This window comes from Camarhynchus parvulus, chromosome 11 (genome assembly GCF_901933205.1).
Source record: "Camarhynchus parvulus chromosome 11, STF_HiC, whole genome shotgun sequence".
NCBI classification, from domain to species: Eukaryota; Metazoa; Chordata; class Aves; order Passeriformes; family Thraupidae; genus Camarhynchus; species Camarhynchus parvulus.
Window position 1 is genome coordinate 8,577,801 of NC_044581.1, and position 16,495 is coordinate 8,594,295.

General features: G+C 47.7%; 1 protein-coding gene across 1 annotated transcript; it reads right to left on the minus strand.

The window, feature by feature from the left end:
- Window positions 1-1,188: 1,188 nt before the first annotated feature.
- On the minus strand, window positions 1,189-12,719 carry TRADD (TNFRSF1A associated via death domain). The gene is made up of 5 exons (XM_030956375.1): window positions 12,627-12,719; window positions 11,292-11,443; window positions 7,860-8,137; window positions 6,007-6,199; window positions 1,189-5,070 (listed from the first exon to the last, which is right to left on the minus strand). The coding sequence occupies exons 2-5, from the start codon at window positions 11,431-11,433 to the stop codon at window positions 4,763-4,765; spliced, it is 921 nt and encodes a 306-aa protein (XP_030812235.1). The 5' UTR covers window positions 11,434-11,443; window positions 12,627-12,719; the 3' UTR covers window positions 1,189-4,762.
- Window positions 12,720-16,495: the final 3,776 nt, after the last annotated feature.

Here is a 16,495-nt window from a genome sequence, read left to right on the forward strand (position 1 = left end):
TGGGAATTCAGCTTTGTGGTAGATAAAGAAGGGCTGATCTTGCGATTTTCAGTGTTTGAGATTTAAGAGATTCAGGGTAAAACACATCTCTGCTCCAGTTCACGGCAAAAGGAGTTTCCCTGGATTCAGCTGTCAGGTCAGCCAGTGGCTTCCTGTGCAAAGCTGCTGCAGGATTTATATCCCAGCTCCTTGGCTCCCCTCCTGTGGGAGAGGAGAGCTCACTGGGAGTGAGGCAATTGAGATCACAGAGGTGCTGTGGCCTCAGAGGACTCCCAGGTATCCAACAGCATGGAAGGAACACAGTGAGCTCCTCCAGGTGCCAGGGCAGGGACAAACCTCCCCTTCTTGCCATGCTGGCTGAAAAAGGCTCAACAAAGCAGTGACTGGAAACTGAACAAACCAGAGGCTTGGCTTGGTGTTGTAATGAGACCTGGTCCTTTGCAGGTAGGACATCAGCCTTGGCATGTCAGGAGAAATGTGACTTTGGGCAGAGCCCTGCTGGGCATCCACCCTCAGGCTGGATGCTCCTTTGGGGCTGGTGATCACCGAATGTGGCCAGAACTTCAGTGACCCCTCTCTTACTAAAGCAGTTAAGTGTTCAATGAAAGTCTCTGAGGCAGTTTTCATCAAAAGTATGTATTTATTTATAAAAAAGAATGGGGAAAAATATATATCAAAGAGCTTTTTCTGTAAAAGACAATTCCTTGGAGGCTGAATGTCCTAGACCCAAGTATGCCTGGCATTGCAGTCCATAGCTGTAGGTGGCTGATCCAGATCTGATGCTGAATATCATGGGAATTTGGAATCAGATGGTCAGCAAGGGATTTTTCCACTGAAAAATAAGAGACATTAACCACACATCTCATACAGGTTTCTGTTAGAGATGTACAGCCAGCTCCCTTCAGGGGAGTTAAAATTCAATCCAAAGAAAAAACCTATATTTTTTGACTCTAGGCCTTAAATTGCTTCACTGTTTGAGTCCATCGCCATACAAAAGACACATGGCCAGCCCCCTGTCCAGTGTAAAGCACCAGTGTCAGGCACACACTCCAATAAGTGGGTCAGACTCAAAAACCCTTTTGATGCCTCTTCTTGTACCTCCTTGGTTTAAGGATACCAGATACAGTACCAGAGGTTCACCAGAATTTTCAGTTTAACTAAATAATCAATTTAAGTGAATTTGAGGCTCCTCATTCCGCCCATGCTCACTCCTGGTTTCAGTCTGCCAGGGTGTGGTTCCTTGGGAACACAGAGGGGAGACAGTGACCCAGAGAGCAGGAAAGCTCCTCGATGAGAAACTTGCTTTTGAAATGAAAGGCAAAATAAACAGAGGCAAAATTGTCTCTTCTCCTTTGAGACAATTCTGTATCAAGGGATCCTGTCAGGTTTGCTTCTATCAGATACCTCATGTCAAAGTATATCTGGGGAGCATTTTAACTTCACTCTCCTCTTTATCATCTGTTTGAACACTGTAGGTCAGCTATGCCAAAACAAGTCATTCAAATTCTCCTTTGGATGGATCTTTTATTCCTTCTGGCTGACTGAATGGAGGCTCCTTCAAATCTGAAACATGGTTAAAACGATAAAAACAATCTGTACCAGAAAAAAAAGCCCTCTTGGATCTCTTCCTGTAAGCACATTTTGGCCTGATTTCTGCTGCTTGTTCTATGTTTTTTTCTGGTTTAGATTTTATATGCAACTGATTAGCACCTTTATTTGCTTTTAGTATTGTGTTTGATTCTGAAACACCCCTGATTTTTTCTTTTTCACAGATATATCTCAGTATATGGAGAAGAGCAGGTACTGGCATAAGGCCAATTTCTCCAGCAGCAGCACTGTCCATGGCTTATCTCCCACCAGGATGATGACTGCTCATGGAAAAGGAGGTATGAAACAGCCACTGCTATGTCCCAAACCATGCCATGTGCTGGAGACAATTTCACCATGGAACATCACTGAAAAGCCCTTTTCCTTCAAGACTCTGCAATGAAGGCACCTGTGAATGCTGTTGAAGATTAAGACATTCCAGAAAGATTGCCAGGGGCTCCAGCACTTAATGGCACTTCTGAGGGGGAATTATAACAGGGAATATGTGAGTAAGAGGAAATACACATGCCAGTTACTGGCAGAAAGAAAACGTTTACATTCAGAAGAAAGTATTCATGGTTAGTCCTCTGTAAAACAGTAACAGCAGTAACAAAGTTTTCTGGACTTGAAGTAGATGCTGAATAATAAGAGTTTCTCATTTTGAGCATTTACAGATGCTAGAAAAACTAGTAATTCTCACTACTCAGTGGCTGCCTTATAAGTATATGTGCAAGTTGTGCACAAATAGCTGGTCTGAGAGCTTAGAAAAATTAATTGCAAATGAGACAGCAGGCTATGCATGTGACCTTCTTTTCTTAAAAAGCAAGGTCATATGCATATGGCATATGGCAACAATTACTTTTCTTAAAAAAGTAATTTCTGCAAAATCAAGAGCAAACTCTCTTGCTCTTAAAGTAAATTTCTAGTTTCTGATTTTTCAATTTTTTAAAATACGATTTGTCAGGTGGGTTTCTGCCAAACAGAGTTCCCCAGCTGGAATTTGGCAGGAAAGCTAAATACTTTGAGGTATGGATCCACAGTAGCCTAAATTAGGTAAGATCAGCACCACTGTGTTGGCCCCAAAAGCAAAACTGTCAGAGAGGTAATTGCTTCATTTAGGAAGAGCACTGGTACTACTGGAAGGGAGAGGGTGGGATGTGTGAGCAGGAATGGAGGGGATGAAACTGCAATGGCACTGATGTAAAATGGCTTCATAAAAGGTGATGGAGCCACATGCAGAGATGGTGCCTGCATGAAGTCCTGCTTCCTTGGAAGGTAGGGGCAAGATGGAAACAGATTCACTCCCACCCTGAAAACCTTCTCCCCATACACAACCCTCTTCCTTTCCTGGTTCTGTATGTAACCTCAGGGGTTCAAAATCTGCAGAAAACAAGTGATGTTTCCCTGGCTTACACTAAGGATGGGATACTCAGCTCATCTGAGGCATGTGGACCCCAGCTGGCTCAAAGCAGGCCATCTGAATCCTGCCCTTCCAGGTCTCCAGTGACTGATGCTCAGCTGTTCCAGCAGAAGGTACGGCAACGTCTCCAGCCCCAGGAGCTTGGATCTGAGCCCACACCTGAATCTGAGGTTGTGTTCCTCCTTACTGAGTCACAGCTTTGACTCCAGGGAAGGAGTAAGATGTGAGTTGTGGTTTCAAAGGGCTCAAAGTTGTTCCTACCATGGCTGCTAGCAGCCTGATATTGTCATGTGCACACAGACTTTGTGTGTGTGGCTGGAGTCCCCCTCTGCACCTGAAAACATTTCCACAGCCCACTGGCTATTCCCACTGATAGGAGGGGGAAAAAAGTATAGAATTAATGGAAAAGTATTAGTAAAAACCTATCAGGAAAGCACTGGGAATATGGCAAAGGTAATTGAGCTGCTGTTGTGCTTCACAGGAGCCATGTCATGCAGACACTCATTGCTCTGTGCTTTGTCACAGCAGAAGTGCAGCTGCTGTGCTGCAGTCTGCACCAACCATACCAGGAGACACTCAGCTTCTCCCACAGGAACTGAAAGCAGGAGCCAGCCCTGGGGTTTGGGAGATTTGTCTCTTAAACCATTTTTACCCTAAAAAATCAGTGCAGGTGAATTCAGGCACGGTGGCAGCTGATGCTGGATTGTCACACAGTGCCAGGGAAAGGCTCTCTGTAGGTCCTGCCACCTGTGGGACACAGCAGGGTGAGCTGTCCCCTCCGGGGACCCAGCAGCCTGAGGGTGGTCAGGAAGTGAGAGCAGCCAGCTGGGTGTGCTGATTGCTCAGCTCTGTGGTCTGAGGATGGCATTTGATGCTGCAATGCCCTAAGGGCAGCAGTTCCAAACCAGGCTCCACAGGTACCTTGCTGATGAGGAGACTTTTCCTTCCAGCACTGTGTTTTGCTTTTCATAGCTGCAGGCTCCTTCAGGCTGGCAGGCAAGAGCTAATCAACATATTACTGTCTACCATAGATGAGAAAATGTTGACAATCATTGTCTGAATTTGAGTTTGTCCATATTGTTTGTTCAGTGTCTGCCATTTGTTGTACAGCAGCAATCTTTTACCCTGTGGAAGACAGTGGCTGTCCCAGGTAGAAGGAAAGCCTTCAGGTGGTGAGAGGTGGGAAGGAGCTATAACAGAGCAGGGCAGAACAGATATTCTGGCCATGAATGTTCTTTGTTCTTCAAACAAAGAAGGAAAATAACGTAAAATTGACATTTCCTTACTTTCTTGTTTTTCTTTACTTGATGTCATGGCTGAGGGCAAAAATGTTTTCAATGTAAAAATATAATGCAGCTCTCCAGGTGATGGCCCTGGACACAGCCTGAGAAGCAGTGGCATTTTCTGCTTCCCCTAGAAATTCTATGAGAAGCCTTGCTCGCTTTTCTCCTCTCCCTAATTCTCCCCTAGGGCTCTCTGTCTGGCTGCTTCCCTGTCACAGTCCTGGAGGAAGTCAAGGTGAAAGCCTCTCACCATTCACAGGAAGGTAGTGCTATATTTCTGGAAACACAATGAAATAAGGCAAGTCAGAGGTCCATGCTGGCTTCTGCAAACACAGAACCTCTCCCCTGAGCATTTCCACCTCGATGGAAACCTGTGGTGATATTCAGGACTTTACATTCCCAGACACTGGCAGCAGTTTCATACAGTAGCTAAAGCAGGGAACCCCTTAGCAATGGCACTGTCCTCTGGGCTCTAGGAGCACTCCTCACTGGAATGGAGGCCCAGGAGCTCCTCAGCCAAGCTGACAAGACCATTCTCCTCCAGAGCTGTGACCAGCCGTGCTATGGTGGCCCTCTTGCCCTCGGACTGGATGAACCTGAGCAGCATCTGGTAGGCCTGTTCATAGAGTCCCTCCCGCTCGTACTCCAGCGCCACGGTGTCAATGGCAGGGTCCCGCAGGGCCCGGCACGACCTCTGCAGAGAGCGACCCACTTGCTTCCACTTCTTGGACACGGACTTGGCAAACTTCTGGTGGTCATCTGGTGTAATTGTTCTGTTGTCTGAAAGGGGCAGAGGCCAGGTAAGACACAGAAGTTTCATGGCTGATGTGATGCAGCTCTGGCCAGTTCAAGGTTTGGTCAGTACTCTGTGGAGCAGGGAGTCTGAGCTCCTGCCTTGCCCAGCTGTTCCCCTACAGAAATCCTCCCACAACAACAAAGCAGCTGGGCTTGTCCCTACCCTGCAAGCTTGGCAAGACCTATTCTCTTTTTTCTTCTCACTCAAAACTGTCCTGTGGTTTGCCAGAGCCCTTTGTTTGGTTTTTTTTTGGATGGACACCCTCTTCATTTGTTTTAGCCTTTCAAAGGCAACTTGGTAAGGCCTTTCTGACAAAGTCCCTTGTACTCCACCTAAACATCCTCAAAACACTGAAATGCTGACAGGATCTCCCTCCTCAGCTGTTTAGCACTGGAGACTATACAGGGCTTAAGCAAGCTCAGAAATTATCTAGCTTATCTCAAGCTGATATTGCTATTGAGACTCTCTGAAAGCTCTCTGTAGGGACAGACCCCAAAGCCAGCTGGTGAACTGAGGGAGTCTGGACAAATCAGTCCTGTCTGAAAGCAGGGCTGAGGGTGTCCATGAGAACTCCCCAGTCTGACCCAACCCACACTATTAACTCACCTCAATCAAGTGACATGGAAGAAGAGAAAAATACTCTCTATTCTTCCTTTCACTATTAATTTTAAATTGTGAGGAAGGTGGAAGGGACACAGACTCTGAAACATCTGTTCTGTGCCACCCCAGAAAAGAAAACAGGTTGAAGCCTGATATGAAGCATCATGGCAATATCTTAGGACTACTGTAATTCTTTTCTTATGGGATGCTGGGAAATCTTTGGTTTATCAGAGGTAGACCTCAACATGTAGTCATGATAATTCTCCCTGCTGAGCTGTGAGGCAGACCAAGGGCTCTCTTGGTCAGCTCTAGCTACTCACCAAACTGTTGTCCCTGAAAGATGAAGGTGAGCTCTGTGGGAAGGGAGCTGCCTTGAGGAGGATAAGGCTGAGATGGGGATTTGAGAGATGAGCAGTCTTTTCCAGCCACATTGTTGTTGGTGCTCTGGTGAAGCATCAGGCTCTTGAGGCATTCCTCCAGCTCCGTGATCTCCTCATCCGGCAGGCGGTCAGGCTGTAACACAAACAGCATCAGTGACTGCCAGGGCCACCAGCTGCAAAGCTGTGATTGCTGAGGTCAAGAGAGAAGCAATGAGACATAGCATGAGCTGTCAACCAGCCCAATGAGGTGGTCTAGTGGAGCTCTGGCTGTAACAGGATGGCTGAAAGTGGATTTGAATCTGTAATGCGATATGAAATAGACAATCTCTCCCCCCTGGGTTTCTCACCTGCACCAGTGAATGCTTACAAATTGCACAAAACTGCTACTAGCACATGTTAGTTTCCAGCAGCCCTCTGGAAGAACCAGGGTGCACTGCAGGCAGCAAAAATTCTCCAAACTCCCTGTGAGGGTGAGACCCACAGAACAGGGTGATGTGATCCAACAGCTCATGCTCACCCAAGCAGGCAGCTCCTGTTACCCACCTTCTCTCTCTCTCTGCCCCTCTGCTCCCTAAGGTTTGTTGTTCCTGGCTCCTCACCAAGCCAGTTTTTTTTACTAGCCAAGAGAAAATTAGTCTGACCTCCAAAAAGCAGGTAGTGAGAAAAGGAGTAAAGAAGGCAAAGCACATGGGACGAGTCAAACCTGGCAGTGCTTTGCCTCAATCAGAGGTAAACACTGTTTAGCTCACTTACAGCAGGTACCCAGCACTGCTCTCAGCTGCTGAAGGCTGTGTCCCATCTTTCTGCCTGTTGCACTGTTAGGCAGGGTCAGACTGAGTCACTTTTGAGGAACTGAGAATAAGCCCATTTCTTTTGTCCAATCAGCTAGTTCAGCACCGGGAGGGAGCAGCAAGGCACAGTTCACAGGGTATGGGATATCACATGTTGTTTGGTTTGGAGATGAAAGGTTTGGGTTTATTCTCTGTGCTTACAGAAAAGCAACCTGGAAAAACATGCTCTTGTGCCTAATATTCCTGATTGATAGTGAGTGCCTGTTTCTCAGGACCATTTAGAGAAACCAGAGCTAAAGTTCCAGATGGAAAAGAGAGGAGGGGAACAAGCCAGTGAATTTAATCATGTCAAGTGCCTTGTAGTGAGATGACAAGATTTCACTGTTCTTGCAAGCAGGATTAGAGTGCCAGTGCCAAAGTGTGCCAGATGTCAGATGAGAGAGACTTTGCCTTCAGAAGGGCAGCCTACTCCTGCTGGCAGCAGATGCTGTGTGTCCTCACTCTGACACAAGTTTTTGGTGTGATGTGCAATGTTTGCACTTGCTTCCACTACTCATTTCCAGGTGCAGTTACCTTTGACACTCTGGGAGGAGGTGGTGTGTGAGGCAGGGGAGGGAGGTGCAGAGCAGTGATGGCTCCAGCCAGGGCTGCTCCTCTCTGCCTGCCTCACAGCTGTACTGAGGCACACTTGTGCTGTCAGCTGCACTGTCTAGAACTCCTTGTCTTAGTAGGGTTAACAGCCACACTAGCTGTTATACACAGAAGGCACAGAGAGTTAGCAGGATTTTTGCAGGCTGCTTTAGGTAACTCTGCTGCCCTTCCAGAAAAGTGCACAGCTCTTTTCTGAGCAAGGGCAGAGCTATTTCTCCACATTAAAGAGCTGAAGGACTGAGAAGTTCGTTAACCCGACATGCTGCATCAGAACAAGATTTGCACCCACCTCTACCAGCCCAGTGCCACCCCTCCTCAATGCGGTCCAGCCTCCCTCCCTCTCCCACTCACCTTTTCTCTGTAGATGCACTCCAGGCAGCGATCCTCATCCTTCAGCATTTTGTCAAGGTGCTCACTGCCAGCCTTCAGCTCCACTTCCAGAGGCACCATGGTTGTGGCCAAGGAGAGCTGGAGGTGGCTCTGGAGGGATTTCTGGAGCGCTCCTTCGCGGTAGCTGCGCAGGAAGCGGCGGCAGTTCTCCTGCCTGCAGAACCTCAGCTGCACAATCAGGTGGGGGTGGCTGCAGTGCACCTTGAGCATGTCCACACCATTCACGCTGCCAGTGGAGTCTGGCAGGGACAAGGGAGCACAGTCACAGTCCAGCCATGAGCCAGCCCACCCACACCCATCGGTTGCATTGTGATTTCAGGATTTACCTCAGAAACCTGGTTCCTCCCATGATAGTTTCCTGCCAGGTGTGTCAGTCACCTCTCCCTGCCCCTCCCTTGCCCCCTGCCGAGCACTGTCTGTCAATCCTGGCATTCCAGAAGGGCATCGAGTGATTGGGCAGATTCAAAAGATGACCCCTACCCCTGGGGGGACATTGGGCCGTCCAGGTGTCATTTGTCCCTTGAGACCTCCCACTCTTTGGCAAATGTGTGTCAGAGACAGTATTAAAAGCAGCTAAAAGCAGAGATGCAATGTCCGAGCTGTCAAGGTGATTGTGGCTGGTGGTCCCCGTGTTCCTTCCCTCCCCCTCTCCCCTGGGTAAAAGGGCAAGCAAACCACACAGTTTGAGAGTTCTCTTGGAGCTGTTGCTGGGTTCAGAGGCCTGTGGGCCAGAATAAAGCTCTGGATCGAACCCCTCCATCAGAACCGACTCCTTTCCTTCACCATCGCCTTAAAGCTTCTCTGCCAGAGGTAAACCTGAGCTCCTGCATGTCTGGACTTGTCTTCATACACCCAGCTGCAGCATCCAGCTAGCAAAAAGTGTCTCTGGGGTGAATCACCACAGTTGCCACTTTTTGGTCAAGCAGCAAGGGCCAGACAAACTCAGGCACGTCCTGTCCAGCTATATTGGTAATTAGTCCAATACCCATCCACAACAAGCCTGCAGTGGAGGAGCTTTTGAATTCTCCTTGTGATAAAGTCCTCTGGGATGGAAAAATGTGTTAAACCAAGAGGGAAGGATTAAGTTCATGCTGCCCTGCCACCACTGATCTGCATGAAGTGTGGTGTCCAACTGAAGAGGTATGAAACTACATCCCAGGTAATTATACCAACACTGCTTATTAGGGCAAGTTTTAAATTTGAGGTTCCATTCCCAGGGCAGTGATGGTTATGATGAACTGGTAGCACAGCAAAGTTTCATAGACGAAAGCTCAGTTCACCTCAGTGCTCAGTCAGCCTTCAGTCCTTGTGACTGGAGTTTTATGCAGTGATGGAGGTCCTGGAATGAAACCCAGTGTTTCCTCTCCACCTGTGCCTAGAGGTGACTTTTGTCTCTCTGAGCCTTTAATACATCTCACAAACAGCAAATGACAGATCAGCCACAGGGATTAAGCTGCTAGAGATTGGGCTTTGACTTGTTAATTTGCACAGAGAATTAATTCATGGTAAAATCTAAACAAGGAGAAGCCAGGGATGTACTCTCTAACATTAGTGCAGGAGGAGCATGAGCGATGTGGAAACAGAAAATGCCAGGACTTCATTCTTCCTTCTCCCAGCAGAATTTAATTTTTATTAGCTGTACTCATTATCCTTATCTTCAAAGGGTTTTATATGCTGATGATGAGTTCTAAGTATGTATTTTTCTCTTTTTTTTTTGCAGCAGAGGCCTGTGTGAGGCTGCTGTACTGCTTCTAGACCTGACTGACCTCGTGGGCTGTCACAGAGGGCTGTATGGAGCCACCAGCTCACATTGGCACTACACCACATGTCATGGCATGGAGGACAATCTCAAGGCAAGGCAGACTTGTGTGCTCCACATTAAGCAGGGCAAGTGACCTTGCATTTAAAAGTATAGTATCTAACAGTGGTTTTACATGTTTACTAAGTCCTGTTTGCATCTGGTCTAGTTTGGACCACATGTGTAACTGACACATGGGTTTAGGCACCTAGAAAAGACATTTCAATTCACTGTGGGTGATTTTTTATCCCCTCCTTCATGCTTTGCTTTTTATGAGTGCTTATTAAACAAAATTTCCGTAATAGGGCAGGAGGGCTGTGGAGGGAAAGCTGCACAGACATGGAAACCTTTATGAAGAGTGTACAAGACAGCTGCAAAGCTGCCTCAAAAGATGGGACTTTGCAGGCATTTCTGCATGAAACCTTAGACAACTTAAGATTTCGTGTCCTTTTCAGGTCTGAATAAGTATGGTAGGATTTCAGTTTTGTGAGCTGTCCTTTAAATGTGAGTAGATTCACATTCCAGTGCCACAAAGCAGCCATAAATCAAGCCTAACTGGACAATTGTGTTAGGCTGCTTGCTTCCTGTTTCCTCTATTTGAGCTGCAGAATGAGCAGGCCTGTATTGCCATGATTTCCAGAAGAAACTGCAGAATAGTTAGACAAGCCCAATTAAACAATAGAGTCTCATCTGTATGACAGGTAAAGAACACCATGAGAGTCTTTCTGGGTAAGTGTGATAAACTCTTCAAATTACTATTATTCTGCAGCGTGCTTGGTGCAAGGGTGGATAGAAAACTATAGTTTTAGAGCTATTTGCATCTCAAGTAATTTTTTGATGTAAATAGGGTTACATACACCTCAAGCTAATGTGTGTCTGTTTATATCAGAATTTGAATAGAAATGAATTTGTACTGGCTATGACGATTTAAAAACCAGCTTCTCAAAGCAGGAATCATTCTTCTGTGGTGGTATAAAGAGAGCAATTAAATCTTCTTTCACAGCAATTGCAATCTTTTCCTCTCTTACATAAATGGGTTTAAACAAACATTCATAAAGTTGGATAATTCATAGGATGGTTCAAGTTGGAAGGAAGCCCAGGCAGTGTCTAGCCCAACCTCCTATGCAAAGCAGGGTCAGCTCTGAGGTGAGAACCAGTTGCTCAGGGCTTTATCCAGTCCCATTTGAAGCCCTTGAGGATGGAGAGTACACATCACTCTGGGCAACTGCCTGGCTGTCGTAATGGGGAAAACATTTGTCCTTTTGTCTGGTCTCATTTCAATTTGTGCCTCTCGCTTCTCATTCCCCATGCACCACTATGAACAGTGTGGCTCCATGTCTCCCTCCTACAGCTATCAGCAGGCTGTTGGTAGGTCCCCTGAAACCTTCTCTTCCCCAGGCTCAACAGGTCCAAGTCCCTCAGCCTCTCCTGACAGGAAAAGTACTCCAGCCCCCAACCATCCTGGTGAACCTCTGCTGAGCTTCCTCCACTTTACTGCCTTTCCTAAACAGAGTGAGCATGAGCTTTCCTTACCCATGAGGGTGAGATTAAAGAAAGGCCTGGCACTGCACACCAAGATACCAGAGGATGGGTACCTGCTAATGCCAGCTTCAGGGCCTTGAACACACAAGGCTTCTTCTGGGAGCTCTCGTAGAGGGACGGCAGAGCGATGGTCTTGCAGGTGGACTGAAGGAAGAGATAAGCGCTGCCAGTCCAAGGAGGGGAGCTGCCTGCCATCTTCAGCACCCTACAAAATCACACAGGCAAGCTCAGAGACCATAAGGAAAATGGCCTGATGCCAGGGGAGTGCTGCAGCACAAGCACAACAGACTTATGGGGATTTACTCTTATTTCTTAGAGCAGTGCTGATGTTGCTAAAGCAAGTGTACCCTTTAAAAGGATTTACTGTTACTCTGGAAAGCACACACTTCTGTCTTTGGGACACCGTATCCCAAAGACAGAAGCTCACAAAGCTTTGCTTTCATTTTCCACTGGAATCCATTCATTTTATAGTCCAAAGATACTCTGAAGCAGAATTTCAGTCCCTGTGCCTCTGACTAGCCAAGCCGGCAAAATGTGAAATGATTGAAGTGCTCCAGGGACCACCCAGCAGTCCTGGCTCTGGCATACTCCCATGGACTGAAGCCCCATTGCAACCAGAGATGTTCTCCTTAAGGTCCTGGTCCCCGGGCTGTTCACAGGGCCCAGAGCTCTTGTTACAGGATACTCTACACAGGCAGGACAAAGGGTAATCGTTTTAAACTAAAACAGGGTAGATTTAGATTAGATATCAGGAAGAAATTTTTTACACTGAGGGTGGTGAGGCACTGGCACAGAGAGGTGGTGGATGCCCATCTCTGAAAATATTCAAGGCCAGGTTGGACTGGGCCCTGAGAGACTGAGTTGAAGATTTCCCAATCACCACAGAGCTGAACTAGATGGCCTTGGAAAGGTCCCTTCCAACCCAAACCATTCGGTGATTGTGTGACCCAGGGCTACCCCTCTGCTTTATTTATGCCCTTTGTGCCCCTGCAGGGTAACCCAGCGGGTGAATCTCCCGTCCGGTGAGCACTGCCCCGTCCCAGTCCCCGCTCCGCGATCAAACCGCTATGGGCGCTTCCAAAAGCCAGCCCGGACGGCAAGCCACGTTTGCGATCACGGCTATTGCCTTTTCGCTGACTCCTGCAGGGGTCAGGCCGCTGCTGCGGCTCAATTCCCGTCCCAGCCAGGCTGGGAGGGGGCTGTCCCTGAGGGAAAAGCGCCGGGGCAGCCGCCGGCCCGGTCCCGCCGCGCTGTGCCGCCCTCAGGGCCGGCGGCTGCCCCCGCTGCCCGGGTGTCGCCTCGGTACCCGGGGTTCCCCCCAGCCCGGCACCGCGGCCCCTCCAGCCCGGCCCCGGCCCCCTGCCCGCGGCGGCCCCGGGCGGCGTTACCTCCTCAGCGCCGGCCTCGGCCCCGACACTTCCGCCGGGGCGCGGCGCCGCTCGGCACCCGCTGCGGGCGGGGAAACGGGAAGGCGAAAGTAATCCCAACAGCCCCTGGAATGGGCAGCGGCACTTCCCTGTAATGCCTGCTGTTTGTCCCGGGGCCGCGCGGGACAGGGGCTGCTGCGGGGAGCCCTGGCCGGGGCTGGCCGACACCTTGGCGCTTCCAGGTGTCCCCGCCGCAAGGCCGCCCGCCCAGCTCGGTGGCTGGGTGTCTCGTGTAGGTGAGGATCTGTCAGAAATACTCCGTTCAGGTGGCTCCAGAGCTGCCCGAGGGCTGGCGTGGATGTGTCTCTCTGGACCATTAGGGATGGAGGAGCGCGGTGGCTTGAAGCCCCTGCGTGGCTTGTGTCTGACACGCGCGAGGCTGGTGGGTCCCGGCTGGCACTTGTCAGCTTTTCCCTGTAGTGCTGCTGATGAGCGTTTGGGTAGGTAGAGAGAATGAAGCAGCATTTCCCAAGTCCATGAGAGGTTCCGTCAAATCAAAGCATGATTTGGGTCTCCATTGCTCAGCCTCAGGTAGCAGCCTCCTGCCCTGGCTGTATCTGCCCTGCACAGGTGCCCTGTGAGCTGAAGGATAGCAGCAGCTCCCTTGTTTGTCCCCAGCTGGTGAAAGGCTGGCATGGACCTGGGGCCAGAATTTGGGCTCTCGTGCAAGCTGCAGTGACTCTGGCTTGGCAGTGGTTTGTGCAAACTGGGGGACTGAACTGCAAAAAAAAAAAAAAAAAAAAAAAAAAAAAAAAAAAAAAAAAGCAGGAAGCATTTTAAAACACTATAAAAATACCTATATATCTGATGCTATTTTACAACAACAGTATTTTAACAATATAAACCTAATTTGTTTGCTAAAGGAAAGGTGTGATTCAAATGGATCTGTAAAGGGGTTAATCTGGGCAGGATCTCCTGAGTGCTCTGGATCACAGGGTCAGATCTAGGGGGGCAGGCAGTGCCTACAGACCCCTTCAGGGTGAGCAGGCCTGATGGTGCCAGTGCTTCTGGAAACAAAGCATTTACAGTTTAAGCAAGTGAGTTCATACATTTAAGGTCTATCTGATGGGGCTAAATGAACCTGGACATCCCAACATTTCACTCCAAAAACTAAACCTGAAGCAGTGCTGGCTTCCAGAACCAGATGGGAACCACAGTGTGATTGCTGTGGGGAGCATCACCCACTCATGTCCTGGAAATGTTTTGTCCTTGAAGCCAATCCACCTGCTGTGTATTGTGGGGTAAGAAAAGAATGGGTAACTGAGCCCCAAGTTTCTCCTCTGCTGACCCTTGCTGAGTTTGTGCCTTCTGGGAGCATCCCATGGGGCAAAATCAAAGTGCTTGATGAGCATTTGGAATTTCATCTTGTTTCCCACTTGGGAAGTAAAGATGGCAGTGAGGGGAGAGGCTGTGGCTCGGTGGGGCTCAGCTGGCACAGAATTGGGGTGTCAGGGTTCAGTGGCAGTCCCTGGCGGGCTGGGGCCAGCTGGGATAGGACAGGCCGCCCTGAGGTGGCAGCAGTCAGAAGGCTAAAAGCACACTCTTACTGTTAGTGAGATTGACAATCCTGCTTAATGGCTTCAAAGGCTTTAAGGAAATCATAAAACAAAAGGAGCTGAACACATGAGATCTCATTTTGCCTTAACTCTTTGGCAGATGTGTGTTAGAGACAGCATTAAAAGCAGAGAAGCAATGTCCGAGCTGTCGAGGTGATTGCCAGAGAAGATGGCAGAAGATGCTGAGTTCCCAGGAAGGAAGCAGGACAGTGTCACTGGGCTGCTGTAGCTGGGCTGGCTGGGAAGGGGGTTGTCACTGATATGATGGCAGATAAGATAGCAGAGCTGCTGTGCTGCTGCCACCTCACACTCCCAGTAAGGAGTCACGCTTCAAAGCAGCACATTCTAGAAAAACGTGCAGTCGTGTTCCCCTCTGCCTTACGCTTTCTGCATTGCTGCGCTGTTCCTGCTTCATGGGTTTCAGCTCCATCCCTTCTTTGAGGCTCTCTTGGTGCACAGGTTTTCATTTCAATGAAACCTGCCTTGCTGAGGGAATGCTGTGACTCTGGCTTCCCCAGCCCCAGAGAGGGCATGCCATGAAATTCAGAGTGAGACTGTGAGACTTGGCCCACACTCCAGTGCTGGCCTGGGGAGGGGAATGTTTGCTTTTAAAAATCTCTTGCTTGGTTATGAGAGGCCTGAAAAAACATGTCCTGGGGGTAGTTTAATTTGTGCAGAAATCTAGAAGAGAGGTGCAGCACATTTTGGAGGAAGGCAAATAGAAAAGTTAGGTAATGATCTGATGCTCTAAACCTTCCCAGGCACTTACTCTTCTGCATTATAGTTCACAGGAAAGGTTGATTAAAATACACTTTTCCCTTATTATGTCAGACCTTGTAAGTACAGTTACTGCAAACGAGAGTCAAAATCAAAAGAGGTTTTTTTAACAAACTGCAGCATCTCATCACAGGCAAGGACCACTGTCATTAAGCTGCTGGTTTCTACTCCAGGCCTTCTGTTGCACTATCAGTAAAAAATAGATATGTGAGGCTGTTTTCTGTGCAGAGCTTCTGCTTGCAAAGAGGTTTTTTTCCCTCACAGTTTGAGAAATCTGTCTCAGCTTTTTGAATACCAGTGCAGCAGTACCAGAAAATTCCCTTGCATTTTTATTACTCAGAGTAGCAAAATCTCACTGTAGGAAAAAAGACCATTTTTCCCAAAAAAGCTTTGATCTGACATTTTTAACTCTTGAAAAATATCAGTGAGCTTGTTAGGATTGATTAAAAAAAAACTATGGAACCACTGACCAAGAGATTTTCATAATTTTTTAAGTTCAAATTCAAAAAATGGTGAAATTTCAAGTTTGATTTTTTTAACCTCCTCTGTAGTCCACTTTGATTTGTTAGTTAAATCCTAATGTGTGTCAGTGTCCCTTTTTTGATGCATTTGTTTTATTTTTCTCAACAGGGACTCTTAAGAATTAATTGCAGTTTTGGAAGTTTTCCCATGTTTAAACCTGACTGAATTGGCAAAATGTCTGCTCCAGTGCCAGAACTGTGGCATTACATCCCAGAAGAAATCCCTGTCTGAATATTGTATTATCTTTGAGGTGGACATGGAATATTCCAGGTATGCAGATAAGGAGCTGCAGCTGTTCCTTCCAGCTCTGTTTGGCGCTTCAGAGAGGTCAGGTGAGAGGAGTGGGATCCTCTGTCCAAGCACTTTGCAGGAATAACCTGATCCTGGTTTCCAGTGTGTCTCAAACATCTCCTCCACTCTGCTGAGGCACTGCTGACCTTGTGCCTTCTCTGTGTGATGATGTTACCTGGCATGACTAGCACCTCGTTATATCAAAAATTTGTGTTACTTGCTGGGTTTTGTCAGTCCCTAATGGTGATTTGGGTTTTAGGGGAAATACCACATTCTTAGGTACACTGTTCTAAGTTGCCCTTTAAAAATGTCAAGAAAAAAACAATGGATTGTTATCCTTATCATGACACTTACTTATCTTGTCTTCTTTTATCTCTTGTCTGTCACTGAAGCAGCTTTCTTTTTGGGCTTGGCTTTACACAGAAACACAGTACATTTCACCTCTTTTCTACTCGGGGGGTTTTTTACTATGCTTCAGTCTCTTCTCACTTCCTGACTCTTTCAGTGTTTGGCCTGAAAGGACTCTGTAGGTATCAGGTGAGAAGTCTGTTCCCTTTTTTAGCAGGAATGTTGAATTTTGCAAGTTTTTGCTAAGGACCTCAGGGAAATTTAATGTTGATTTTCTATTTTATTATGTTATTTAAAGAGCAGTTTCTGAGTTGAAATTACCCTGGCATTAAGCCA